The sequence below is a fragment of the Rhinatrema bivittatum genome, chromosome 13 (assembly GCF_901001135.1).
Source record: "Rhinatrema bivittatum chromosome 13, aRhiBiv1.1, whole genome shotgun sequence".
Taxonomy (NCBI): Eukaryota; Metazoa; Chordata; class Amphibia; order Gymnophiona; family Rhinatrematidae; genus Rhinatrema; species Rhinatrema bivittatum.
In genome coordinates, this window is record NC_042627.1 from 27,961,172 (window position 1) to 27,988,628 (window position 27,457).

The following is a 27,457-nucleotide window of genomic DNA, read 5'->3' on the forward strand; positions in this document are numbered from 1 at the left end:
CTCACCGGCGCGCAGGGCCCTGCTCGCATAAATCCGCCCGGATTTGGGCGGATTTAGGCGAGCAGGGCTCTTAAAATCCGCCCCTATATGAAGCTAATGCAACTTCTCGTTAACATTTTTTTTTTTAAATTACAAACCTCCTCAGGTTCTGCAGTGGCAGCTGCCAATCGACCCTGAGCAGCCAAATTTCCATAATCACTGGCCACTTGTGATGCCAGCCCTCCTAACTCTTCTGGGTTTGTAAAGGATTTTGTCATCTATGGAAAAAAAAGAACAAATAAATGGAAACGACATAAGCCAGTGCTGAAAAGAACTTCTAGTCTTATGCTTGAGCACACTGCTTATAGTTTATATAAATTTCAGGTCTGCTGTCTTTGATAATACAAGGCACAGGAAAGGTGAGGGCAGGCCATGGCATGCTGAAAAGCCAACGTCACTCTTGCCATACCTAGAAAGAAATTCATGAGTCCATACAACAAGGCCCACACTGAGCTAGGCAGGGCACAAACAAGCCAGCACAAAGCCTCCACCAAAAAACTAGCAGAATTAAGCATGTCATTTGTTTGTTTTTGCAATTTCAAAAAAATACTTACATATTCAAAGAACACACAAGTATTTGTTTCTTTAATAAATGCCCCAGATTTATTTCCTTAGAATATAAATTGTTGTTTTACTCATTTGCATAGCAGATTAGCTCTTATCTGAATTATTACATGCTTCAGTACAAATTAAAAAAACATTCTGAAATACACACGCTAACGTACAGGGGAGGCAATTTTCAGACTATCTGCTTCTGGACAAAATTTGGGAGTGCTTTTTACCCATGGACTTTGTACCAAGTTTGAAAGAGAAAACACATGCATACTTTTCCTTTGAAATGTGCCCCAGGTAAAAACAACCAAAAAAGAAATCTAGGGACTTCTGCACCTGGATTTTGTGCGGGTATATTTTCTATGGAAAATGACATGCACAGCCTTAAAAATATGATCTGCATAAATTATTTTCCAATGCCCCAAATCATGCCCCCAGGAATGCCTCCCTTGAGTGCATGTAAAAGTACATGGACTGTGAAACACCACACACACTTTTAGGTCTAGTAAGAGAGGGGAACTGTCAGCCAATTTACACACATAAATTACTATTTACCTGCATAAATAGTTTGAAAATTTGCACTTTTCAATAAGGCAGAGGCATAGGAGGAAAAACAGCAAGTTTGTTTACCTGTAAACATGGTTCTCTGTAGAGAACAGGATAAATTAGACATAATACGTGGGTGAGGTCATCAGACATTGCTGACATGGTCCCAGCTCTCAAAACTCAGTAAAGACTTTACTTTGAGCATACACAGGAGTTTCCACAAATGCACACTGCCTCATGAGCCCCTTAGTTTCTTCCAACATTTAAACTTTAGTATGACAGATGACTCTCCAGGGAAGCAGATATGCATTAAGTATGGTTAATTCATCCTGTCTATGAAAAACCTATTTACAGTTAAGAAAATTTGCTTTCTCTGTTACCAAGCAGGCATGAATTAGCTATAATCCATGGAGATTCCCAAGCTGAGGGTTGCATTGGAAAGCAAATACTTAAAGAGAAACCAACCCCACCAAGAGAAGAGTAGATTACTGACTGAATAGACTTCATAGAAGTGTTTGTCTAAAGTTACTGTCTCTTTGAGACACTTTGTTCAGAAAGTAGTGGTGCATGGAGGTGTAAACAGACAATCAAGCAGCAGCTTTTCAAAGGTCTTCAATAAAAGTGGCCCTAAGATGAGCCATTGAAGTCACCATGGCTCTCATTTGATGGGTCTTGACTAAGTCTGTAATCTATAAGCAAGCGAGTTCATAACAGTGTGCTATACAGTCCACTAGCTAATTGGAGAGAGTTTGGCAACTGCCCTTCCTAATCTATTGGGATCAAAGTACACAAACAGCTGAGAAGTTTGACTATGAAGTTGAGTTCTCTTTAGGTAGTACACCAGGTCTCCCTAGGAGTGAAGAGCCCATTCTCCTTTGCATTGATGTGGTCTTGGAAAGAATGTAGGTAGCCCAATAGTTTGATTAATGTGAAATGCAGATTCTGTTTTCAGAAGGAATTTGGGGCAATATCGTAGAACTATCATATTATGACAAAACTGAAGGTATGGTGAATGAGATCAAAGCATGTAGTTCACGTACTCTTCATGCCAAAGTGAGGGCCACAAGAAACATTTTGTAGATGAGAAACTTCAAGTTCATCAACCCCGAGAAATTTGAAAGGAGGTTCCATGAGTTGAGCTAGAGCGACACTGAGATTCCAAAGCACTGGAGGTTTACTTACCAGAGGTTTGGGATCCCAAAGACTTTTCATGAACTTTCATAGCGAAGGGAGGAGAGGGATATGAGCCGCTTCCACCTGCTGATGATATGCTGCAATGGCACTGAGATGAACTTTGATTAAAGAGGTGCTGAGGATAAGAGATAGAACAGATACTGAAGCAAGCCCCTTGAGTCACAGGGATCAAGCTGGCTGGTTTTATACCAAGTTAAGAATTTCTTCCATTTGAAAAAATAGTATCTTCTAGTTGTGGATTTCCTGGCCAAAATCAGAACATCCTCTACTTCTTTTGGAAGGAGAATACTGCATGTATAACATCACATTGAGATGGCAAAGCCTGTTTTTGTCCTGTGTGATAAGAATCTAAGATGTTCCCAGTAGAACTGGAGATGAATTGACAGATAGATTAGATATGGATACTACACTTGCTGTGGCCAGGCTGGTACTATGAAGATTGTCTTTGCCTTGTCCTGAAGGATCTTATGATCAATAAGAGGAATCAGCAGTTACATATAGAGTAGACCAATGCTCCAGTCTATCACAAAAGTGTTGGGAATTGATTTGTAATTGTTTGGATACATGGAGCAGAACGTCTTGATCCTTTTGATGCTAATAGTTGATCATCAATCTTCCTCAGTGACTGAACAATTTGTCTGTGATTCCTTGATACAAGGACCACTAGTGCAGTTGCAACACACTGTTGGGGTAGGTTGCTTGGAGAAAGGCACTATTATGTCTTGCTCATGGCCAGATTTGGACAACCCCATGACAGAGGGCATAAGAGCCCATAACTCCCTGCTTGTTTATGTAGAACATGGCTGCTTGGTTGTCTGTCTGGTTATCCATCTTGGTTGTCTGACACTCAATGAGAGAAAGCCCTTAGGGCATAGTGGATGATTTACAGATCCAGTTGGTTAATTCAGCGACAGTTCTACCAATAGGCAGGAAGAGGTAGCTGTCTCAGGTGGCAGCAAGTACCCCCACCCCCACTCCTTTATTCCATCTACCGCCATTTAATGGAAGGAGATCAGTGTTGCAGGCCACTTTAATAATATGCTGGCAGGGTTCCCACGAGCCACTGGCAAAAAACAAACCCATCAGCAGGAGGACAGTCTTGCATGGTGGCATGATTAAATGAAGTTGATACCACCCTGTTGGCAAGTAAAGGAAGTTAACCAGGAGAGGGTTAAGAGGGGAGGAGAGTGAGGGGGTGAGTGAGAAGGAAAGAGAAAGAATAGGAAAAGGAAAGCGGTAAAAGATGGGGGTGAGAAGGGAGGGAAAGGGAAGAGGAGGGTGAGTCTAAGAGAAGAGAAGAGGGGTGAGTGATAGGGAAGAGAAAATGGGTGGTGAGTATAAAGGAAAAGAAAGGGAATGGAAGGGGGCTTGAGCAGGGGTAGAATTCTGTTTTTGTTGTCTCTAGGCACTGTTGTTGCCTGTTATCTCCACCCCCCCTGCCCCAGGATCTCCGATTTCCCCTTCTCCATTAACCCTCAATTCCTCTGCTGCTCTTACCTGCAATCCTCAAATTCGATTCTCACCTCAGCCTGGACCTGAGGTCATTTCCCTTCAGTGTTGTGATAAATCAGTGAGCATAGGGCCTGAGTTAGGTTGAGCCATATGCAGAGGAGGCAAGGCTGACACAGGCCTTGCCTCCTCTGGTCTATTGTATGTGCATGGAGGGGGTTAGGGTCTGTGAGCACATGGCTCAACTTGAATTACTCTCTGCACTCACTGATTTTTTAACAGTGGAGGAAGAGCAGGAGCCCTGCATTCTGCAGGATGGGGAGGCGAGAGAGAATCAGGTTGTGACAGATCACGTGGTGGGAAGGAGTGGTGAAATTAGAGCTGGGCAGGGCAGAAGCTTTGCTACTCCTAAAACTGTGCTGCCCTAGGCACAGATATAGTACATCTATTAGGAATCCAGGCCTGGGGGACAGGAGGAGGGAGGGAGGGAGAGGAAAAGAGGGGAAAAAGGAAGGAAGTAGGGAGGGAGCAAGACTATATGGGAGGGTGAGTGGGAGAGAGTACGCCACACACAGACCCTCACCATTTACCCATTTTCCACTTTACCAGAGGGATCCAGAATGTGGGGAATGTGGGGAAGGGTGGAAGGCAGGGAGCAGCGCTGCCAGCTTCCTACAAATATCAACAACACAGTATCTGCCACTCCTCTGAGAACCCTGTTCCTTGCCTCCCCACTCCCCTAGGCTTTCAAATCACTGAACAGCAAGAATCCTGGGGATTTCCGCTCAGTAAAACTCCAAGGGGGACCCCTCTTCCTTCTGTGCGGTGCCTTGGGAGGTGGTGGCAGAGAGCCATTACATCCTTCAACTCAGGCAGTAGATTACCTTGAGACACCCCTGGATTTATCTGTAGATGACGTTCCACTGAGGTCCATAATCCTTTGGTCCATGCCCCATTCCTTAGCGGAGGCATACGTATTTGAGAGTCATCTGAGGTTGAATGCACAGCGAGACACCCACATTTAGAACTTCCAGATTCATTCATAACTGAAGAGATGTTATAACATTAGGGGTTACAGAGATTTGGTCAGATAATATCTGATAGAGCTGATCCTATTTGGCTCAAAAGGCCACATTGAAGGCCCTGCAAGTATGGATGAGTCAGAACCATCCATACTTGTACCACAGTAGCAATGTTTTCAAGAAGGATCAGGAGTGAACTTGCTGACATTCAGTCCTGTTGAAGGAGAGCCCTACTAGGCCCATCAGCAATGTGGCTCTTTTAATGGGGAAGGGATATCTTTGGAAGAATGGACTCTTGTAGGAAAAATACCGCGTCGGGCAGGAGTCGATAAGTCCCCCGCTGTAGCCAATAATGGCTCGCTTGCAACCATGAAAGCCTTTTGGCTCTTATGGAAGTAGCCAAAAGTCCTGACCACGGTATCTAAAGCTTTGTAAGTGGAAAGAATGAGGCACTTTTCATACTCCATGCCCTCTATTGCTCTACAGAATTCTGCCTACTCTGGGTCTGACAATTCTGTCAAAGGCTTTAGCTTTGGCACACAGCATAGATCCATGAAACACCTTTTCCCCAAACCCACCCAATGCTTTTGGGTGCATCTCAGGAGACAGTGATGGAGTGATCAGGAGTGCGTATAAATGCTGACTCCACAATCGTGGCATGGTGTGATAGCTAAACTACCCCAAATCCTGCGATGGACCAGACCCTGTAATTTAGATTCAGATTCTGGACCTCCGGAAGGAATACTGGTGTCTGCCACATCCTCATGAATAGGCCTTTGAAGAGTTTATGAGCCTAGATAGCCATAGAGTCTGCTGGAGGTTAAAGGAATTGAAGACACCCAAAGACATCTGTTCTTGGGTCCCTTTCCTTCCTGACACTGATAGAAAGCATTTTTGCCATTTTATCCAAAAAACTTGGCAAACCAGAGATTGCCAGGAGGAGAGGTAAGCTGAGACAAGTCTGGCAGAGGGATCTGAAAGAATCCTAGTGAAATCTTCCTCCTCTCATGACCTCGGATGGGAACATTAAGCCATGACCCCAAAGATGAGGGTGACAGAAAAGGAGACATCTAGTAGGAACTCAGAATGAACTGATCCCACTTCTTCCCCTCCCAATTTGTGAAGGGAACAAGGAGGAGAATCCACCACCTCATGGTGAGGACTTATTCTCAATTTTGTAAACTCTTGAGGGAAGGTATGCACTAGTGTGGGACTTTGGATGGCCCCAATATGCAGAAAACTTTCCTCCATCCTGGAAAGGAGAAGTTCTAATTTCCCTTTCTGGTCTTCAGAGCTAAAAGCAGCAAATAAATTCTTCACTATCTCCGAGTTGGGATTGCACTGGCTGGGGGACTTTCTGCATCTGAGTTGGAAGAGAGATAACACCTTTTCAGAAACCCATATCAACTCATCCTCACACAAAGGTGAATTTTAAAAGCCAGCGCACATTAAAACTAGGAGATACGCGAATAAGTTGAGCTTGTGCGCACAGAGTGGATTTTAAAGCCGTCTGTGTACGCTATGTGCACAAATGAAAAATTCCAATAAAGTGCAAGGCATGGGCATTCCTGAATTTCAACTTCAAATTTGCGTGTAAATGCTTACATGCACAAGTGTGTGCTGGGCTCCCCTACTGTGTAACTTTACTTCTGGCTATGGAGGATGTGTAAGTAATAAAAGAAAGATTAATATATACATTGGCAGGGTTTTGAGGGTTGGGGCTAACAGGGGAGAAAGGAGGCTATTAAACTAGGGTGGTTTGGAAGTCCTATCCCTTACCTGGGCGAACTGGGAATGAACAGGAAAAATTGGTAATGGCGTTGGTGCACGTCTTTTAAAATCCACCCACTTGCGCAGTAGAAGCAGCATTTGCGCACCTAGGTGCACGCCCACATAAAATTGTGAAGACATGTATGTGCATTCAGGCTATTTTATAACATACACACATATAAGCCTGCATGCCTGTTTAAAGGTTACTGTATTAGGGCTGCTGGCAAGCTACGGATCAACTCGATGTCATAGCTGTTGCATCTGCTGTGACAGCGGCTGGCTCTGAGGCACTTCACACCAGTTGTATCAACAACTCTTATCCTACAGTGCCTTGGTCCATGGATGGCACTGGCAGCATCTCCTTCCATTTCATAGTGGGACTCTTGGGCTTAGGTGCCAAAGTACTCCGCTCTGACATGAGGATCTTCTGCGCCATAAGGAAAATGAGACTTGTGCCAATGAGGCTATCTCTGGCTTTGGTGTCAAAGAGGGGCCCATTCTGGTAGAGCCCTGTGCCAACAGTATCAATCTTTTCTTCTGCTCCGAGGGAGCTAGCCCTGAAGGGGGTCTCTTGCATTGCTTAGGTGCTCTTGGCACCTCACTTAGCAGCACAGGCTTCCACACCCCTGAACTGAGATGGACAAGGGAACTGGCGCCATGAGGGGAGCTTTCCTATGCTTGCAGGAGCAAGAGGGAGAAGATTCCTATCTCAATTTCCTATGCCGAGTGTCCAGTGTCTTTCTCCTGGACAAGGAGCAGCTCTACTGTTCAACTTGTGCTGAGGCTTCGGGCTCTTACCCACCAGTGCCTTCCTTAGGACCTCCATCTTCCAAGCATAATCTTGCCAGACCCTATGGGCTATCAAAGCAGATCTGTAAAAGTTGGAGGAGTCATGGCACGGGCTCAGAGAGCAATAACAGATGGTGTGTGTGCGCCCATGATGGACATCTGGTACTTACAGATGCAGTTTTGCCTGAGGGTCTCTGCTGGTGGCAGAAAAAGCAATGAGGCAGTAAGGTAAAAAAAAAATATATATATTTATTTAGTGCTTTTTTTTTTTTTTTTAAGAACGCACTATTGGGCACAATATTGTAAAGAAAGACACTTGGATATACTCCTGTGGTAGCTTGGATGAAGAAAGAGTGAAGGGGATCACAAGGCACGTGTGAGAACTCACACATGCTCTGAGAACTGGGTCCGTCTCAGCACCCTCGGATGATATCACTCACGTTATGGTTATTTCATGCCTGTTTGTCGATGGAGAAAAATCAGTTCCTCTCCCACTGGTTTCTTACAAACGTGTGCTGCAAAACAACTATAGCTAAGGCAATATGTCAGCAACGATTAAGGAAAGGTGAACTAGAATCACATAACAGAGACCTTCACAGTGATGCACACCAAGTTTAATCATCGAAAACTAAATTATTTTATTTATTTATTTATTTATTTAAGACTTTTCTATACCGTCGTTAAGTAGCTTCCGTCACAACGGTTTACAGTGGGCACATCAAGATAGGGATGTTGAGACATTAATTTACACAAGTGCCAACTCGTTCGGTACATAGTTTTTTATAATAAAATAATTGGAATGTGAAACAATATTGTTTGGAGTTTTTTATTTTTTTTTTTTCAGAAATAAAAGTAATACTAACTTTATAAGTGTCACTTTATCTTAACGTGAATGATGATAAAATAAAGTAATATAGAATAAAATACAGCTACACACATATTGATTGTGTTGGTGTGTGTTTGATATTCATTTTCATTTGTTCCTACCACGCACTTCGCCGGTTTCTCTACTCCCCCACTCTTTTAAGCAACATGTCTCAGGGGCATTCCAAGACACAAGGCGGAAGACTGCCTAGCCCCCATCTCTCAAACCTGTACAACTGTAGCACAATACAAACCCGGGAGAGAGATGTTACTACTGCATGATAAAATGGATTTGTACAGTTTAAAATGTTTTCTTACAACAATTTCTACCTGTTCAATGACAGGCTATTATAAAAACAGAACTCTTAGGAAGAACTTGTATTGGATTAGGGGTCAAATACAAAGACTGTATAATTGATGTACTATACATATGCAAAGTATATAAATTAGCTTTCTCAGAACATCAGGATTAACATAGCAGCTGCCATATTCTTACCCAATTTTATGAAGGGGTATCAAATATTAAGTAAATCCTCTCTGGATTTCCAGCCGTAAAGAACATGAGTTCAATGAAATTACATGTGTTAGCTCAGCCTCTAGTGGACACAATTCCATATAACAAAAAAAGTACTCTGACATTTATTGCTGCTGAGATTCAAATTCTTTGCTTCAGGATAGGTAGAAGTCTGAATGCCAAATAACAATAGAACAGGGCCTCTATTTGAATGCACCAGACCCTGTCTAGTCCATCATAGCTCTGAATGGTTGGCAAAATCAAATTTTTGCAATCACAAATATTCATTAAGGACCCTTTGCACTATCAATGCAGTATCAAATAGGATTATATTCTCATTGTGCCCAATAGTGCGTTCTTAAATTTATCATGTTTTTGTTCACAAGCAAAGCAGAAGCTCATTCACCACATGAATAATATATATAACTACCACCAAGAAACACATCAAATTAGGTCTCAAAAGAAATAAAAGAATGAAGAAAGAAAAGAACCAGTAGTTCTAAAGTCTCGCCTGCCAGAACAAGGGATTCACAAAATCCACAGGATAAATATCTAATATAAAGGAAAACCAAACTTAGTGGCAGAACAATGCATGGTTAGTATTTTTAGCATACCTGTAATTTTCGCCTAGTTAAACCAAAGTGCTCTTTCCCTGAAACTGTGATGTAATCAAACAGCACACTAGATGTTGGCAGATAAGGACCACATGGCCCAAGCAAACCACTCAAACTCTGCCTCACATAACTCTCAGTCTTGGCATTACCGTGCCTTGCACCAACCAACCACCATACTCTGCACTAAATGACAGGGATGTGCATTCGTTAGAAATCAATGCAATGAATGAGGACATTGATGGTTTGTTCTGAATGAAACAAAAGAAAAATGGCCTCCTACAAAAATACCTGAAAATGTTCATATTCCTGGCAATCATTTAAAAAAAAAAAAAAAAAAAAAAAAAGTGCCTCCCAAAGCCCTGAAAATTCCTTCCCTCCCAGCAAAACGTAATCCCAGAGCCAGGGCTGCTCATCTGAGCCTCCTGGGCCCCTCCAAGCCCCTACTCCTTGCCCAAAAACTAATCCGGCCTGCTGGGGCCTTCCCCCCACTGTTTATAAATGTACTGGGGCTGGGGAGCTCCCATCCCAGCTTCTACTTACCCCCTTCCGGAATCCAGAATAAAAAAGGGCAGGAGTGACGCCTAATTGCTCCCACTTGGGTTGTAGTCCTTTAAAGATGGCGCTATCCTCCAGCCAGGCAGCGAAAGTTTTAAGGACCCAGGTGGGTTTGAATGGGCATTCTTCCTGCCCTTTCTTATTCAGGATCGGTAAAGGGGGTAAGTGGGGGCCAGGGTACAATCTCCCAGCCCTGGCACGTTTACCCTGGGGACGGAGGAAGGAAGGACCTTGGGCAGGCCCCAGCAATACTGTATTAGTTTTTTTGGGTCAGGAGTAGGGGTCAGAGGAGCCCAGGCTCGGATTCATGTTATGCTGAGACAGACAAGTTACGAGGGTTGCAGAAGGTCCTTTTGGGGGAGTTTTGGGCTTTTTCCATGTTTAATGTTTTTTTTTTTTTCAGTTTAGCAAACAAACTGAAAAATTCATTAAACAAACCAAAAAAATGTAAAAGAAAAAGAAAATCTCTTACTTGTAAGCAACATAAGCTGGAATGCCAAGAGGAAAAGGGACTTTTATTTATTTATTTTTTTTACTCTTGTCTGGGGTGTAACCAAACCATTTTGCTACTCACCCTAGGCAACCTTCTTACTTCCTTCCTTCCCACAATTATACCTGAATGCATATCAGAGTATATTTTGAGTCTGTTAAGCCTTTCTGTGTGGGGTTTATGTTGAAGGCACCAAACCATTTCAGTAGCCCTCCTCTCCTTGTCTCAACAGAAGCGCGGCCTTCAGAGCAGGATCTCATCAGTGTTTTGTACAAGGTCGATATCACATCTTCTTTCCTTCTGGTGATACTTCTTTTTATGCACACCAACATACTGCTAACGTTCCCTGCTGCTTCACCAAACTGACCAACAACCGTCAGGCCATTTGTGCTAATCACCCCTAATTTCCTTTCCTGTTTGGCTATTGCTAATCCCTGCCCTTGTAACTGGTTAGTGGATTTTTGTGCCATCTTACATTTTTTTTGCACTGAAGTGCAGCTTCCAAACTCTTAATACTTTGTCAGTTTTTCAAGATTTGCAAAAAAAAAAAAAAAAAAATGCAATGCAATGCTAATAAATTGCAGAAGTGCATTTCCTAAAGCTACATCCCATGTAAATCAGGTACAGGTCTGCCACAATTGAGAAAGGTTAAATTGGACTTTTAGCAGACTTTGGCACCAGAGGTGTCTGAATATTACTCAGGTCAGCAAAGTTTTCTTCTTAGCAGAGCCCAGACATTTTTTTCTTACCATTTCTTGGGCTGTCACAGCAATGGCTTTAGAATATTTAACCACTGTAGTTTGATAATCGACAAACGTTCCTCTTGGCTCTGGTGGGGTACCTTCATCCAACTACAGCAGGAAGAAAAAAAAATGAGATCACACAAACATGCAATACTAATTAAAAGAGAGACTTCCCAATATTTTCAACAAATTGCTGATAATCCAAAAATCACTGTTTTCCAGCTGATCATGCTAAAATGGTTTAAATTTGCTGTGATGGATACAAAGACTTGCACTAAAATGATTCAATTAAACCGAAGTGACCCCAACATGCAAGGAATAATTTTAACAAATGTTACATCATTTTCTAGCTGCACCTTTCATGTATTTACTATGTAGAGATGTGAATCGTGTGATCGATCGTCTTAACGATCGATTTCGGCTGGGGGGGGGAGGGAATCGGATTGTCACAGTTTTGTTTTTTTTAAATATTGTGTAAATCGTAAATCGGGGGAGGGCGGGAAAACCGGCACACTAAAACAACCCTAAAACCCACCCCGACCCTTTAAAATAAATCCCCCACCCTCCCGAACCCCCCCCAAAATGTCTTAAATTACCTGGGGTCCAGTGGGGGGGTCCTGGTGTGATCTTCCACTCTCGGGCCACGGGTGCGTTGATAGAAATGGCGCCGGCGCCATTTTGGTTCCTGTCCCCCGACGTCGCGAGCGTAGGAGATCGCTGCCGGACCCCCGCTGGACCCCAGGGACTTTTGGCCAGCTTGGGGGGGCCTCCTGACCCCCACAAGACTTGCCAAAAGTCCAGCGGGGGTCCGGGAACGACCTCCTGCACTCGAATAGTGTTGCCGTAATGCAAAATGGCCATACGGCCGGCGCCATTTTGCATTACGGCAACACGATTCGAGTGCAGGTCGTTCCCGGACCCCCGCTGGACTTTTGGCAAGTCTTGTGGGGGTCAGGAGGCCCCCCCAAGCTGGCCAAAAGTCCCTGGGGGTCCAGCGGGGGTCCGGGAGCGATCTCCTACGCTCGTGACGTCGGGGGACAGGAACCAAAATGGCGCCGGCGCTACCTTTGCCCTGTCATATGACAGCCAAAAACCATATAAAGTGACATATATTTTGTATTCTTTATTACATTGAAAAAATTACAACAACATTTAAATATTTAACATATTACCCACAAAAATATGCATCTAAAAATTCTCCCTCCATTCATACATCATACATACCCTTACATACTTCCAACTTTTCTTCATAAAACCATCTCAATCCTCTCAGATTAAGTCACATACCAAAACTTCCTTACAGTGTACTATAAATTTTAAATACAATTTTTAAATACAAATTAAATAAGCAGAGAAAATCCCATTGATGTCGGCATCTGTTTGAACGTTATGAAGGTGGTAGTGCGCTAAGAATTATAAGATATGGTAACTCATAAAAGGAAGGGTGGAAGAAGTGTTTAAAACTAAGCGTCTGGGTGAATACCTGTTGAAAAGACGTGGAGTAGCGGGAGTGGAATGGTACATTTATATGTACGTCTAAGAGAAATCTTTTTGAGTACGTACAGGTAAAATCTATTTGTTAGATGTCTTTTGAAGATGAAATCCTTTCAGAAATATGTGATGAATATGAACAGCTGAGCAGTAGGAGATTCGTTCAAATATCTCCTGAGGAAGCCTGTGGGCGAAACATGTTGAGAGAATAAAAGATCTAAAGAATTGGTCGTTTTTTTAAACGAGTGATAATTCATGAAAAATGGGATTTTCTCTGCTTATTTAATAATTTGTATTTAAAAATTGTATTTAAAATTTATAGTACACTGTAAGGAAGTTTTGGTATGTGACTTAATCTGAGAGGATTGAGATGGTTTTATGAAGAAAAGTTGGAAGTATGTAAGGGTATGTATGATGTATGAATGGAGGGAGAATTTTTAGATGCATATTTTTGTGGGTAATATGTTAAATATTTAAATGTTGTTGTAATTTTTTCAATGTAATAAAGAATACAAAATATATGTCACTTTATATGGTTTTTGGCTGTCATATGACAGGGCAAAGGTAGCGCCGGCGCCATTTTGGTTCCTGTCCCCCGACGTCACGAGCGTAGGAGATCGCTCCCGGACCCCCGCTGGACCCCCAGGGACTTTTGGCCAGCTTGGGGGGGCCTCCTGACCCCCACAAGACTTGCCAAAAGTCCAGCGGGGGTCCGGGAACGACCTCCTGCACTCGAATAGTGTTGCCGTAATGCAAAATGGCCATACGGCCGGCGCCATTACGGCAACACGATTCGAGTGCAGGTCGTTCCCCAACACACATGGGATTTCTACCCATATAGATTCTACTGAGCATTTACTCTCTTGTATGATCTTTATCCTGTTGGACTCTATACCCTCCCGGACATAAAGTGCCACACCCCCACCAAGATGTGCCTAGCACCAGCTTTCCCTTAATGCTAAGCCACCAAAGATATGTGAAAATTGTAGCTCATTCCACCGAATTCTATACAAATGCACTTTTGTTTCCTTGTTGCAAAGTTAAAAATGTAATGCAAAATGCAAAATGGCGCCGGCCGTATGGCCATTTTGCATTACGGCAACACTATTCGAGTGCAGGAGGTCGTTCCCGGACCCCCGCTGGACTTTTGGCAAGTCTTGTGGGGGTCAGGAGGCCCCCCCAAGCTGGCCAAAAGTCCCTGGGGGTCCAGCGGGGGTCCGGGAGCGATCTCCTACGCTCGTGACGTCGGGGGACAGGAACCAAAATGGCGCCGGCGCTACCTTTGCCCTGTCATATGACAGCCAAAAACCATATAAAGTGACATATATTTTGTATTCTTTATTACATTGAAAAAATTACAACAACATTTAAATATTTAACATATTACCCACAAAAATATGCATCTAAAAATTCTCCCTCCATTCATACATCATACATACCCTTACATACTTCCAACTTTTCTTCATAAAACCATCTCAATCCTCTCAGATTAAGTCACATACCAAAACTTCCTTACAGTGTACTATAAATTTTAAATACAATTTTTAAATACAAATTATTAAATAAGCAGAGAAAATCCCATTTTTCATGAATTATCACTCGTTTAAAAAAACGACCAATTCTTTAGATCTTTTATTCTCTCAACATGTTTCGCCCACAGGCTTCCTCAGGAGATATTTGAACGAATCTCCTACTGCTCAGCTGTTCATATTCATCACATATTTCTGAAAGGATTTCATCTTCAAAAGACATCTAACAAATAGATTTTACCTGTACGTACTCAAAAAGATTTCTCTTAGACGTACATATAAATGTACCATTCCACTCCCGCTACTCCACGTCTTTTCAACAGGTATTCACCCAGACGCTTAGTTTTAAACACTTCTTCCACCCTTCCTTTTATGAGTTACCATATCTTATAATTCTTAGCGCACTACCACCTTCATAACGTTCAAACAGATGCCGACATCAATGGAATTTTCTCTGCTTATTTAATTTGTATTTAAAAATTGTATTTAAAATTTATAGTACACTGTAAGGAAGTTTTGGTATGTGACTTAATCTGAGAGGATTGAGATGGTTTTATGAAGAAAAGTTGGAAGTATGTAAGGGTATGTATGATGTATGAATGGAGGGAGAATTTTTAGATGCATATTTTTGTGGGTAATATATTAAATATTTAAATGTTGTTGTAATTTTTTCAGTGTAATAAAGAATACAAAATATATGTCACTTTATATGGTTTTTGGTTGACACTTGTGTGATATATAATTTAAGTAGCCAGTATAATCATATCCTGTCATATGACAGGGCAAAGGTAGCGCCGGCGCCATTTCTATCAATGCACCAGTGGCCCGAGAGTGGAACATCACACCGGGACCCCCCCACTGGACCCCAGGTAATTTAAGACATTTTGGGGGGTTCGGGAGGGTGGGGGATTTATTTTAAAGGGTCGGGGTGGGTTTTAGGGTTGTTTTAGTGTGCCGGTTTTCCCGCCCTCCCCCTTCCCCTCCCCCTTCCCCCGATTTACGATTTTTGACGATAAATTGGGGGAATTCCTATTATATATCGCCTCTAACGATTTTTGAAGATTTAAAATATATCGGACGATATTTTAAATCGTCAAAAAATGATTCACATCCCTATTACTATGTGATGACCCAGATGAAAGAGGGCTAAAACCCAGGGCTAGTGCAAGGGTATTAGGCACCCAAGGTGAACCTTATGCTTTGCACACAGTCCCCCACATTAACTTTTGCAAATTAATATTGTGCATTCATATGGATAAAAATCCTGCATTTATATAAACATTTGTTTAATATGAAAAAGAAGAATGTGCTATTGATTGTAATACAATACAGGACGGCAGAAAAAGATCAATTGCTCCATCCAATCTGGTCCACATTGATAAAGAAATATTCCAGCGAAAGAACCTTGACCACTTGTAGGATATTGCTCTTTATCCATTATCAGTTTTTGTTGTCTCTCTCTTTTTGGTTCCCTTGCAGATCAGCATACGAGTTCCCACACCACTTTCAACACTCATCAATTCCTCTCCTCTCACCTTCATCCCATGTGACATCAAAATCAATGAGGCCACTGCACAAATATTCAGCCATCTGTGGCCTTGCTGAACAATAATTAGCTGCCACCAACCAACCTGCTGGCACTGACCTGGTAGCAGTCTGGCTGTCCGATGCCCTCTGCTGATTGCTGCTCCCCTTTCTCTTTAAAACCAGAACCACATGGGGCCCAAAGTCTTGAAAGACTGGACAGCTCTGTGCATAATGACTTTTACAGGGAAGCTACAGAGGAGGCATTTGACCAGCGTTTGGTGTAAAACTCTTGCAAGTAAGGCATAGCTTTATTCTAGGCAGTGTTATAATTTAATTAGTTTGAAGAAAACTGTACAGGAATTTTCAAGATGATCTCACTGGCACAATCTATTGTTAGAATTAGCCATGTGTGCCATGAAATGGAGAGAATGACAATGGTGTAAAAAAATCTCTCTTCTAGCTAGATTACCTTGCTCATTGCCTCGGCTATGGAGTCTACCATTCCACCAACCATGCCTACTTCACTGGCAGCTTCATTCAAGGTCACCATTATGTCATCGACTGCTTCTTTCATCAGCTGGGCAGCTTCTGTGATTGCATCATGAGTGTGTAATGCCTAAGGTATGAGAGGGGGAAGAAACAAGGGAATAACCATTCTTAGCAGCTGAAATCAGCCATCAAGTGCCACCTTATTTGAAATGCAAGAAAGTTAAAAAGTGAAAAAATGCCCTTGTAGGTCCTACTCTGTTCCTTTCATATCTTCTAGCCCTGAACAGGCCATACCCCAGTGCCAAAGTCACCCTATACTGCGCTGTGAAAGACTGCTCTCTCTGCAACAGGAATTTGGCATATGATAAGGGGACATTGAAGACTAAGGCTCAATGCCAGAAAGACTTGATGTTCAACTTTGGTACTTTTCTCCCCTTTTCCCATTCCTGTCATCTCGAACTGGTAAAGGAAGCCCTAGAGAGATCATCTGGAGCTGAGGGGCAGGATGCAGGTCCTCTCATGAGCCCATCCAATAGTGTGTTCAAGTCATCCCCAAGAAAATGGTGCATGCGCCCCTTTCCCCATGGCAATGAAGGCTAACATTTCTGTCTTATCTGAGGTGCAGAGCATGCGGGTTTTATCGTTACCTGAATGCTTGCTTGGGCAAAAATGAGGTACTACAGGTAAGCATGCTAGGTGAGATATATTTTTCAGGGTCTTCATGTTACCTCATCTATCAACACCACATTTACCAAAAAGCCCCAAATAATTATTCATAACAATTACATCAGTCCACCTAAAATTAGCGAGCAAGTCACTAAGAGAAGAACAAACTTAGTAGAATCTGATGCAAATGGGCTTATGGCTCAATAAATGTAATGTTTTACACACTATCTCTATCATGTGCACTGGATGCTGACTTTGAATGGGGAATACAATTCTTTATCAGACTACTGGGGAGATAGTGTGTGGTGCGGCCGGCTGCTCACTATCACCCCCACCCCTTTTTGTTTTCACAACTCATAAATATAGCAGAATGATGAATCTAAGGGTCAGATGGTAAATCCTCTGGAGACAGGGAAATAGCTCCTGTAACTGAATTGGTAACTTGCCTTGTGATACCAATGAAAAAGTATGTTAAATCTAAATAAATAAATGTGTTTACATTTTTAACTTTGCAACAAGGAAACAAAAGTGCATTTGTATAGAATTCGGTGGAATGAGCTACAATTTTCACATATCTTTGGTGGCTTAGCATTAAGGGAAAGCTGGTGCTAGGCACATCTTGGTGGGGGTGTGGCACTTTATGTCCGGGAGGGTATAGAGTCCAACAGGATAAAGATCATACAAGAGAGTAAATGCTCAGTAGAATCTATATGGGTAGAAATCCCATGTGTGTTGGGTAAGAGTATAGTGATAGGAGTATACTACCGTCCACCTGGACAAAATGGTCAGACAGATGATGAAATGCTAAGAGAAATCAGGGAAGCAAACCAATTTGGCAGTGCAAGAATAATGGGAGATTTCAATTACCCCAATATTGACTGGGTAAATGTAACATCAGGACTTGCTAGAGACAAAGTTCCTGGATGTAATAAATGATTGCTTCATGGAGCAATTGGTTCAGGAACCAACAAGAGAGGGAGCTATTTTAGATTTAATTCTTAGTGGAACGCAAGATTTGGTGAGAGAAGTAACAGTGGTGGGGCCACTTGGCAACAGTGATTATAACATGATCCAATTTAAACTAATAACTGGAATGGGGACAATAAGTAAATCTGCAGCTCTAACACTAAATTTTAAAAAGGGAAACTTTGATAAAATGAGGAAAATAGTTAGAAAAAAACTGAAAGGTGCAGCTCCAAAGGTTAAAAGTGTTCAACAGGCTTGGACATTGTTTAAAAATACAATCCTAGAGGCGCAGTCCATATGTATTCCGCGCATTAAGAAAGGTGGAAGGAAGGCAAAACGATTACCGTCATGGTTAAAAGGTGAGGTGAAAGAGGCTATTTTAGCCAAAAAACATCCTTCAAAAATTGGAAGAAGGATCCATCTGAAGAAAATAGGATAGAACATAAGCATTGTCAAGGTAAGTGTAAAACATTGATAAGACAGGCGAAGAGAGAATTTGAAATGAAGTTGGCCATAGAGGCAAAAACTCATAACAAAAACTTTTTAAAATATATCCAAATCAAGAAACCCGTGAGGGAGTCGGTTGGACCATTAGATGACAGAGGAGTTAAAGGGGCTCTTAGGGAAGATAAGGCCATTGCAGAAAGACTAAATGAATTCTTTGCCTCCGTGTTTACTAATGAGGATGTTGGGGAGATACCAGTTCGGGAGATGGTTTTCAGGGGTGATGAGTCAGACGAACTGAACGAAATCACTGTGAACCTGGAAGATGTAGTAGGCCAGATTGACAAACTAAAGAGTAGCAAATCATCTGGTCCAGATGGTATGCATCCTAGGGTTCTGAAGGAACTAAAAAATGAAATTTCTGATCTATTATTTAAAATTTGTAACCTATCATTAAAATCATCCATTGTACCTGAAGACTGGAGGGTGGCCAATGTAACCCCAATATTTAAAAAAGGCTCCAGGGGCGAACCGGGTAACTATAGACCAGTGAACCTGACTTCAGTGCCAGGAAAAATAGTGGAAACTATTCTGAAGATCAAAATCTTAGAGCATATAGAAAGACATGATTTAATGGGACACAGTCAACATGGATTTACCCAAGGGAAGTCTTGCCTAACAAATCTGCTTCATTTTTTTGAAGGGGTTAATAAACATGTGGATAAAGGTGAACCGGTAGATGTAGTGTATTTGGATTTTCAGAAGGCGTTTGACAAAGTCCCTCATGAGAGGCTTCTACGAAAACTAAAAAGTCATGGGATAGGAGGCGATGTCCTTTCATGGATTACAAACTGGTTAAAGGACAGGAAACAGAGAGGAGGATTAAATGGTCAATTTTCTCAGTGGAAAAGGGTAAACAGTGGAGTGCCTCAGGGATCTGTACTAGGACCGGTGCTTTTCAATATATATATAAATGATCTGGAAAGGAATACGAGTGAGGTTATCAAATTTGCGGATGATACAAAATTATTCAGAGTAGTTAAATCACAAGCAGACTGATACATTACAGGAGGACCTTGCAAGACTGGAAGATTGGGCATCCAAATGGCAGATGAAATTTAATGTGGACAAGTGCAAGGTGTTGCATATAGGGAAAAAATAACCCTTGCTGTAGTTACACGATGTTAGGTTCCATATCAGGAGCTACCACCCAGGAAAAAGATCTAGGCATCATAGTGGATAATACTTTAAAATCATCGGCTCAGTGTGCTGCAGCAGTCAAAAAAGCAAATAGAATGTTAATAATTATTAGGAAGGGAATGGTTAATAGAACAGAAAATGTCATAATGCCTCTGTATCGCTCCATGGTGAGACCGCACCTTGAATACTGTGTACAATTCTGGTCGCCGCATCTCGAAAAAGATATAGTTGTGATGGAGAAGGTCAACCAAAATGATAAAGGGGATGGAACAGCTCCCCTATGAGGAAAGGCTAAAGAGGTTAGGGCTGTTCAGCTTGGAGAAGAGACGGCTGAGGGGGGGATATGATAGAGGTCTTGAATGAGTAGATGTGACTCGGTTATTTACACTTTCGAATAATAGAAAGACTAGGGGGCATTCCATGAAGTTAGCAAGTAGCACATTTAAGACTAATTGGAGAAAATTATTTTTCACTCAACGCACAATAAAGCTCTGGAATTTGTTACCAGAGGATGTGGTTAGTGCAGTTAGTGTAACTGGTTTCAAATAAGGTTTGGATAAGTTCTTGGAGAAGTCCATTAATTGCTATTAATCAAGTTTACTTAGGGAATAGCCACTGCTATTTAATTGCATCAGTAGCATGGGATCTTCTTAGTATTTGGGTAATTGCCAGGTTCTTGTGGCCTGGTTTTGGCCTCTGTTGGAAACAGGATGCTGGGCTTGATGGGCCCTTGGTCTGACCCAGCATGGCAATTTTCTTATGTTCTTAAAATGGAAAAAAACTGGCATGTTTACATGTAGATCAAGAAGGATTTGGCCTTAAAATGCACTATAAAATATATATATATATTCAAATGGGATATTGATAATAAGAAAAATGGTTTGGAAACAAAGATATCTAATAAAAAATAACATGTGTTTCATATAGGTTCTTTCTGTCTGCTCTTTATTCTCGGTGAGTCACAGTCCTCAACCTCTGACATCCCAATCGCTTCCTTTCTACTGATTATCTCACCAAAAAAGGGATTAGGATTAGTAACCAGAGATTAAAAACTTTCAAAGTCAAGGACTTGTGTTATTGTGCAAGTACTGCTCAACCTAATTAATAATCATTATAAAAAAAAGGGGGAAGGAGCCATACATTATTACTAAGTATGAAGTGCAGCAGTCCCTTTTTAATAGAACTCCTTATATAACACATCCTGGGTATCAGAAACTAAAGTCTTGCTCACTGGGAGATCATTTTTCAAAGTGTCTGAAATTTGCCTGTCCTTTCTACCGGTAAAAGTTTGTGCAAGGATTGACAATGCACATATATCTACCTGCAGATAAAGTAGGCAGGCTCAGAGGTGGCCAGTGCTGCAAGCAAGCTGGTACAGTCAAGTTGGGAGTATATCAGACAGAGAGACAGGATTTAGCCCCTCTCCTTCAGGCAGTCTTCAATCAGTAAGTGCTCAGCTAAATGAATGGCTAACAGATTCAGAAAAGACCATGAAACAGACAGTCCTCGTCTCCCTGTTGGATCTCCTGAAATATCATGGCAGAAGCTAGGCAGCACATCTAGTGTTACTGGAATGCTAAGCAGCCTTTGATACTGTACATCACATCATACTATTACACCCAAGTGGAAAGGTCCTAACCTAGCTCAACTCCTTTCTGTGAAACAGGCAACAACTGGTATTTTGCTAACACCGCATTGACACCCTAGAGATCTTGAACACTTGGTTCCTCAAGACTCCATACTAGGGTTGGGCATTTGGGAGACATGAAATGGGAAATTAGAAGAAAATTTCCCCTTTCATTTCATTTCGTTCTCAAAGCAAAATGATTGAAAATCCGACAAAATTTTGTTGGTTTTCACATCTTGTTTTGAAATAAAATTGATCTGTTGGGCCCTAGGCCCAGAACCGAAGCCAGGACCTCACCTAGGGAAAAGGGTGAGGATTAAAGCAAGGGCATCGGCCTAGGCCAGGGCCTTGCCGAGGCACAGACCACGTCCCAATGCAGGAGCCGCAGCCTAGGTCAGAGTGCGAGGCTGGGGTCTCAGCCGAGGCCCGACACTAGGCCCTTGACTGAGACCCCAAAAATGCAAAAAACGTACCTGCTCTGTCGGGGATCCAGCATTGCGATCCAAGTCCAACCTGGCCTCCTGGTTGAGTACAGACTGAAGCCTGGGTCTTGCATAAGGCTCAGGTTTCTGTGACCTACTGTGGTTTAAGCCTATGCATGACTGAAGCTCAGCCTTGCATAGGCCTAGACCATGGTAGGATGCCGCAACTTCGGCCTGCACACTACGAAAGGCCCAGGCTTCGGCCTAGGCCTTGGATCCCCCTGGACTAGGTAAGTAGGGGCCAGGGAGGATCCTGGCCCTGGCATTTTTTCAGGTGGGACAGATGGGTGGGGGGCTTGGGAGGCTTCAGAAGCCTACTTTAAAAATTTTTTAAATATTTATTTTGTTTTTTTTTAAACAAAATTAATGAAATATTAGATGAAATGAAATTCATGGAAAACCAAACCCTCCAAAACGAAATGAAAACCAAAAAAAATGTTTCTTCCCACCATATTTTCACTAATACTGGCATAGCCAATTCAAACCTTTGAGATAAAGGTCTACATCTAAGCAGATGATGTCCAGCTCATAGTACCACTGGATCTATCTAGACCCATCAACAACTATAATTAAGCTAAGCACATGTCTTGCAGCTGTTCAAGAATGGACAAAAAACAAAGTGACATCTGAATCCCAACAAAACAAAGATACTATGGATATAAAACAGGCACAAACAAGTCCCTGACCTGAAAATCTCATTCGGAATCTGTGAACTATTAAAAGCACAAGTAAAACGTCTTGGTGTTTTAGTGGATCAGAACTCACCATGCTACCTTAAATCCAAGTAACAGTAAAGAGCTGCCATTTTCAATTACGGAACTTACAAAGGCTATGCCCACTAATTGAGAAATCAACCTTTTTGCAGTGGCTCATGCCATGGTAACTATAGTATTGGACTGTTGCAATGAGCTGTAGAAGGATCTTAAAAGACCAGACCCTCCACAAACTATAAATACAAATTAATACATGACTAATAGGAGGATACAAACCATATGATTACATCATACCTGTGCAACACAAACTACACTAGTTGCCAATACCATACAGAATGAAATTCAAAACAGACACTGACATACAAGGCTCCAAGACTAGATGGACCTATCTACCTGAGGAACAGGCTCACTTCATACATGCCTTCCAGACCACTAAGATCATCACATGGAGCCTCAATAACTTCAAAAACAACAAACAAACAGCTCGATACAGTAACATTCATTTGAAGATTTCTCGTCTGTAACGAGCTCGCTGCGCACAATTCGGACGCGTAAGGCAAACCAGCGATACAGTCTCCAGTTTCGCGCGTCCGTAGCGCTTCTTAAAACAGACGCGTAACCCTTCCCCACCCGGCATGTAAATGAACGAATTAGCTGTATAATGAAGGAATTAGCTATTCCCCTCCGATACCGTAACGCGTGCTCAGGTTATCTCATTAGTAACGCACTGTTTTGCCGCGGCCGTAACGTGTTAGTTTACCGCCTCCCCCTAGTAGGAGTTAGGACTGTGAGTCTAGTAACAAATCCATCGACACCGCTTAAGACACTCAAAAACAATAAAACACAATAAAAAAAAAAAGCGATACAGAGATGATCGAGAAAATGTAATGATGTGGGACACATAAAACCTGTCAGAAAAAAAAATAAAAATTTTTAAATACCTGTCGGAGGGCCGCGTGGGTACAGGCGGCGGCGGCGGCGGGAGCCGGGTGGTCGCGTGTTAAATCTAGGCCGCGGGCGGGTGGGCGCCTGTTCCAGGCGGCAGCGGGGGGACACGCGTTAGTTCGAGACGGTCGGTGGGCGGCGGGTGGTCGCGTGTTAAATCTAGGCCGGGTCGCACAGGCGCGCATTCATTCATCCAGGCGGAGGAGCCGGTGGCGAAAGCCGCCGGCTCCGCCTGAATGAATGCGCGCCTGTGCGACCCCTGCGATTCGGCGCTCAAGGCAGTCACAGCATTCATTCACTGCCGGTGGGGGCTGCCTCGCAGCCCCCACCGGCAGTGAATGAATGCGCGCCTGTGCGACCCCTGCGATTCGGCGCTCAAGGCAGTCACATGCCGTGACGTCACGGCATGTGACTGCCTTGAGCGCCGAATCGCAGGGGTCGCATTCATTCACTGCCGCCTCCACCGGCAGTGAATGAATGCTGTGACTGCCTTGAGCGCCGAATCGCAGGGGCCGCACAGGCGCGCATTCATTCAGGCGGAGCCGGCGGCTTTCGCCGCCGGCTCCTCCGCCTGGATGAATGAATGCGCGCCTGTGCGACCCGGCCTAGATTTAACACGCGACCACCCGCCGCCCACCGACCGTCTCGAACTAACGCGTGTCCCCCCGCTGCCGCTGCCGCTGCCGCCTGGAACAGGCGCCCACCCGCCCGCGGCCTAGATTTAACACGCGACCACCCGGCTCCCGCCGCCGCCGCCTGGACCCACGCGGCCCTCCGACAGGTATTTAAATTTTTTTTTTTTTTTTGAACACTCAGGTTTGTACTTATTTTGGTATTTTTTTTTTTCACTTCATGGTGCCTGTCATTTCAAATGTCATTTGAAATGACAGGTACCAGCGCACCCAGGTTACTGTATAGGCGCTGTATTAAGCGCCTATACAGTAAAATGGGTTACGCGGGCATAACCCTTCCCTACCGCTTTAAAGCCGCGGCATGCATTTGCATGCGATTAGAGGAGAGTATCGGGGAGTTAGTGAAGAGAACTGTGCGTGCGGGGAGGAAGGGTGCGCCTGACACTGCCGCACTGTTATTACCGCGGCCTTACAGGATCGACCTGAAAATCAGAAGAACAGATACACACAAAAAGTCCTTCATGGGAAGAGTACCTAAACCTATGGAACTCCCTCCCACTACAGGAAACAAATAAAACCCTGACTTTTCTATCAAACCATTAAATACTATATCAGGAACTCAAAGCTGCTAAACTGAATAGGCATGAGATAAATTTGCATACAATGGAGACTCAGTATATGCAAATTCATTGTGGCTATCCTGAAAACTGAACTGGCTGTGGGGTCCCCAGGACAGGTTTGGGAAGCCCTGGTCTATTTTACAATTCCTGGATTTATCAAAAAAAGCAAGATGCAGGTTAAGGACTGATCTATCACCCATCCCCCACCGAGGAATTCAGCTTTCCAGGACGCAGCCACTTACAGTATGAAGACAGTGAAAGGGGCTGTTTGCATAATTCACACTGAACTGGCATTCTTCTCCAAGGACAAACCAAGCCTTTTCAGGACAGGCATCTCACACTAACTGGTTGCACAATGACCTGGAATTCTGGGTCTAGACATGCTAATTGCAACAAACATTGCACCACAGACAAACATTTTCGCCTAACAAACTGTGAGCTACGTTAAAATATATATATTAATAAAAATGTAACTAGACGCAAAACAAATTTTTGTGAAGTAAACATGTCCTGTGCTATAGCACACACTGGTGGACTAAAAGCTTGAGGGCAGCCTGCTGACAAGGAGCTTGCTCCTTGGCTCTATCATCAGTAGTTTTATTCATGCTACTGCTACTCCTCAACATCACACATGCATATTTAAACAGCATTCTCTCCCACAACTTGTCATCTACCCAGGCGTTATCCTGTCAGTGAGCGTTAATCCAGTGTTTCAAACTATGCGCTTGCTCGCTTACTGTGCCATTAACTGTGATGCCAAGATCACAGGACTCAGGGGGTGGTCGTTTCTTGTGGAGGAGGAGGCTAGGTGCTGAACAAATCACACGACTAGCAACCCTGGTAAGCAACATTCCGACACACGTGACATGCACAGAAATCCAAAGCTAAAAAAAGAATAATTTATGGAGCTCTTAAAGGACTGTAGGGGACCCCTCTGAGTTGTTTTTTTTTTCCCTTGGGTAAGATGAATTCAGACTCCCACATTAATTTAATAATTCAATAAAATATTCAGAATTTTTTTTAAAGCTAATCTCCAGGCAGACTGGCTATTTTAAGTAAGAGCTTTGCTCTATTTTTCTATGTTAGTGAGATCTTTTGGGAACTACGCTGAAGTGCAAAATACATGGTATTTCTGAATTTACATCGTTTGCATTCTTCATCTAATCCAAAGGGCTGGTGGATGACGTCTATCAACAAGCAACTGATGGTCCTGGATTACCTGATCAGCCAATGAAAAATTCATACGATCAGTAGCAATACATTAGAAAAGCCTGAAATTCTACAGTTTTTATTTTTCAAGCAATTTCATGGCTCCAGCAGTGTACTGATGTATCCAGTATGCACTTTATGAGGGATCTAGTAGGAAAACCCATCATAAAATGAAGGGATAAACAGATTACTTCTTGTTGCCTCTTAGCCTGTGTCAACATAACCCCTGTCCCCTCGAGCTCACCCCAAAAATAAAATCAATTATCGTAACTTTTAAACAGGTGTGCGGACTCACATGTACACGCATTTGCCGGCTCATCCCCATAGACGCGGCTATTTTCCCAGCATATATGCGTATGTGTACTCATGTTATAAAATAGGACGAGTGTGCGCAAATCCTGTTTCCACCATGTAAGTGGAGAGATTTTAAAAGGGGCACATGTCCACATCATTGCCAGTTCCCAGTTCGCATAGACAAGGGATAGGATTTTCCAATCCCCTAGTTTAATAGACGCCCTTTTCCCCTGTTAGTCCCAATCTTTAAAACCCCACTGACTAACATAGATTTTTTTAAATTTTATTACACGTCATCCATAGCAGTAGTAAAGTTACACTGCATGGAACCCCGGTACGCACCTGTGCATTTAAATATTTACGCGCACATCTCTTGGTCTTCCCCTGACAAGCCCCGCCCCTTTTTTTGAAACGTTATATTTGTGAAAATTGTGGGAGATAAGCACGCAGTTAGGCGGCTTTTAAAATCCACTCCTGCGCGCTGGCCCGATTTGTGCTCGTATCTTCCACTTTTGGTGCACGCAGGGCTTTAAAATTCGCCTGAATGGTGAATCACCACCCTAACAAACTTTCAAAAAATGTGCATCCCCATTTCCTTTCAGACCCCTCCTCATGCGACTTCCGCTTGTCCCAGGGAAGCCATGTTTCTCCTGGCCTGCTGGCCACGATACTGCTGAGAATTCTGTCTCTATGTCTACTCTCTTGTACCCCGTCGGCACTGCACATGTGTCAGAGGGTCACAGCATGCACTAATTGCCAATAGCATGCTATATCCCTGTGGCATATGAGCAGAGAGGGCCTGAAATACAAAAACTTGAAGGGCATAAACTTGCAGGAAATTACCTTTTTATACATTATCGGGCCGATACAGTACAGTGCGCTCCGACGGAGCGCACTGTTAACCCTCGATTGGACGCGCGTTTTCGATGCACTAGCGTTACTCCTTATTCAGTAAGGGGTCGAAAACGCGCGTCCAACCCCCCCCCCCGAACCTAATAGCGCCCGCAACATGCAAATGCATGTTGATAGCCCCATTAGGCATTCCCTCGCGATTCAGAAAGGAAAATGTGCAGCCAAGCCGCACATTTTACTTTCAGAAATTAGCGCTACCCAAAGGTAGTAAAAACTGCTTTTCTGTGCACCCTCCAACTTAATATCATGGTGATATTAAGTCGGAGGGTGCACCGTTACTATCACCCTCCATCACTATCATGGTGATATTAAGTCTGTCCCGAAAGCTACCAAAAGTTTAAAAAAAAAAAAAAAGTGAAGTCGGCCCGCGGCTTGAAAACCGGACGCTCAATTTTGCCGGCGTCCGGTTTCCGAACGCGTGGCTGTCAGCGGGCTCGAGAACAGATGCCAGCAAAATTGAGCGTCGGCTGTCAAACCCGCTGACAGCTGCCACTCCAGTCAAAAAAGAGGCGCTAGGGACGCGCTAGTGTCTCTAGCGCCTCTTTTTACCGCCGGGCCTAATTTGCATAC

At 43.1% G+C, this 27,457-nt stretch overlaps 1 protein-coding gene across 1 annotated transcript in view; it reads right to left on the reverse strand.

Annotated features, from left to right (window-relative positions):
* Positions 1–27,457, reverse strand: part of TLN2 (talin 2) — a 352,944-nt gene that overhangs the window by 79,240 nt on the left and 246,247 nt on the right. Inside the window, exons 40-42 of the mRNA XM_029574657.1 lie at positions 16,158–16,304; positions 11,148–11,249; positions 138–257 (exon numbers count right to left, since the gene is read on the reverse strand). Of these exons, the coding sequence (XP_029430517.1) occupies positions 138–257; positions 11,148–11,249; positions 16,158–16,304 (369 nt within the window). The remainder of the gene's footprint in view (positions 1–137; positions 258–11,147; positions 11,250–16,157; positions 16,305–27,457) is intronic.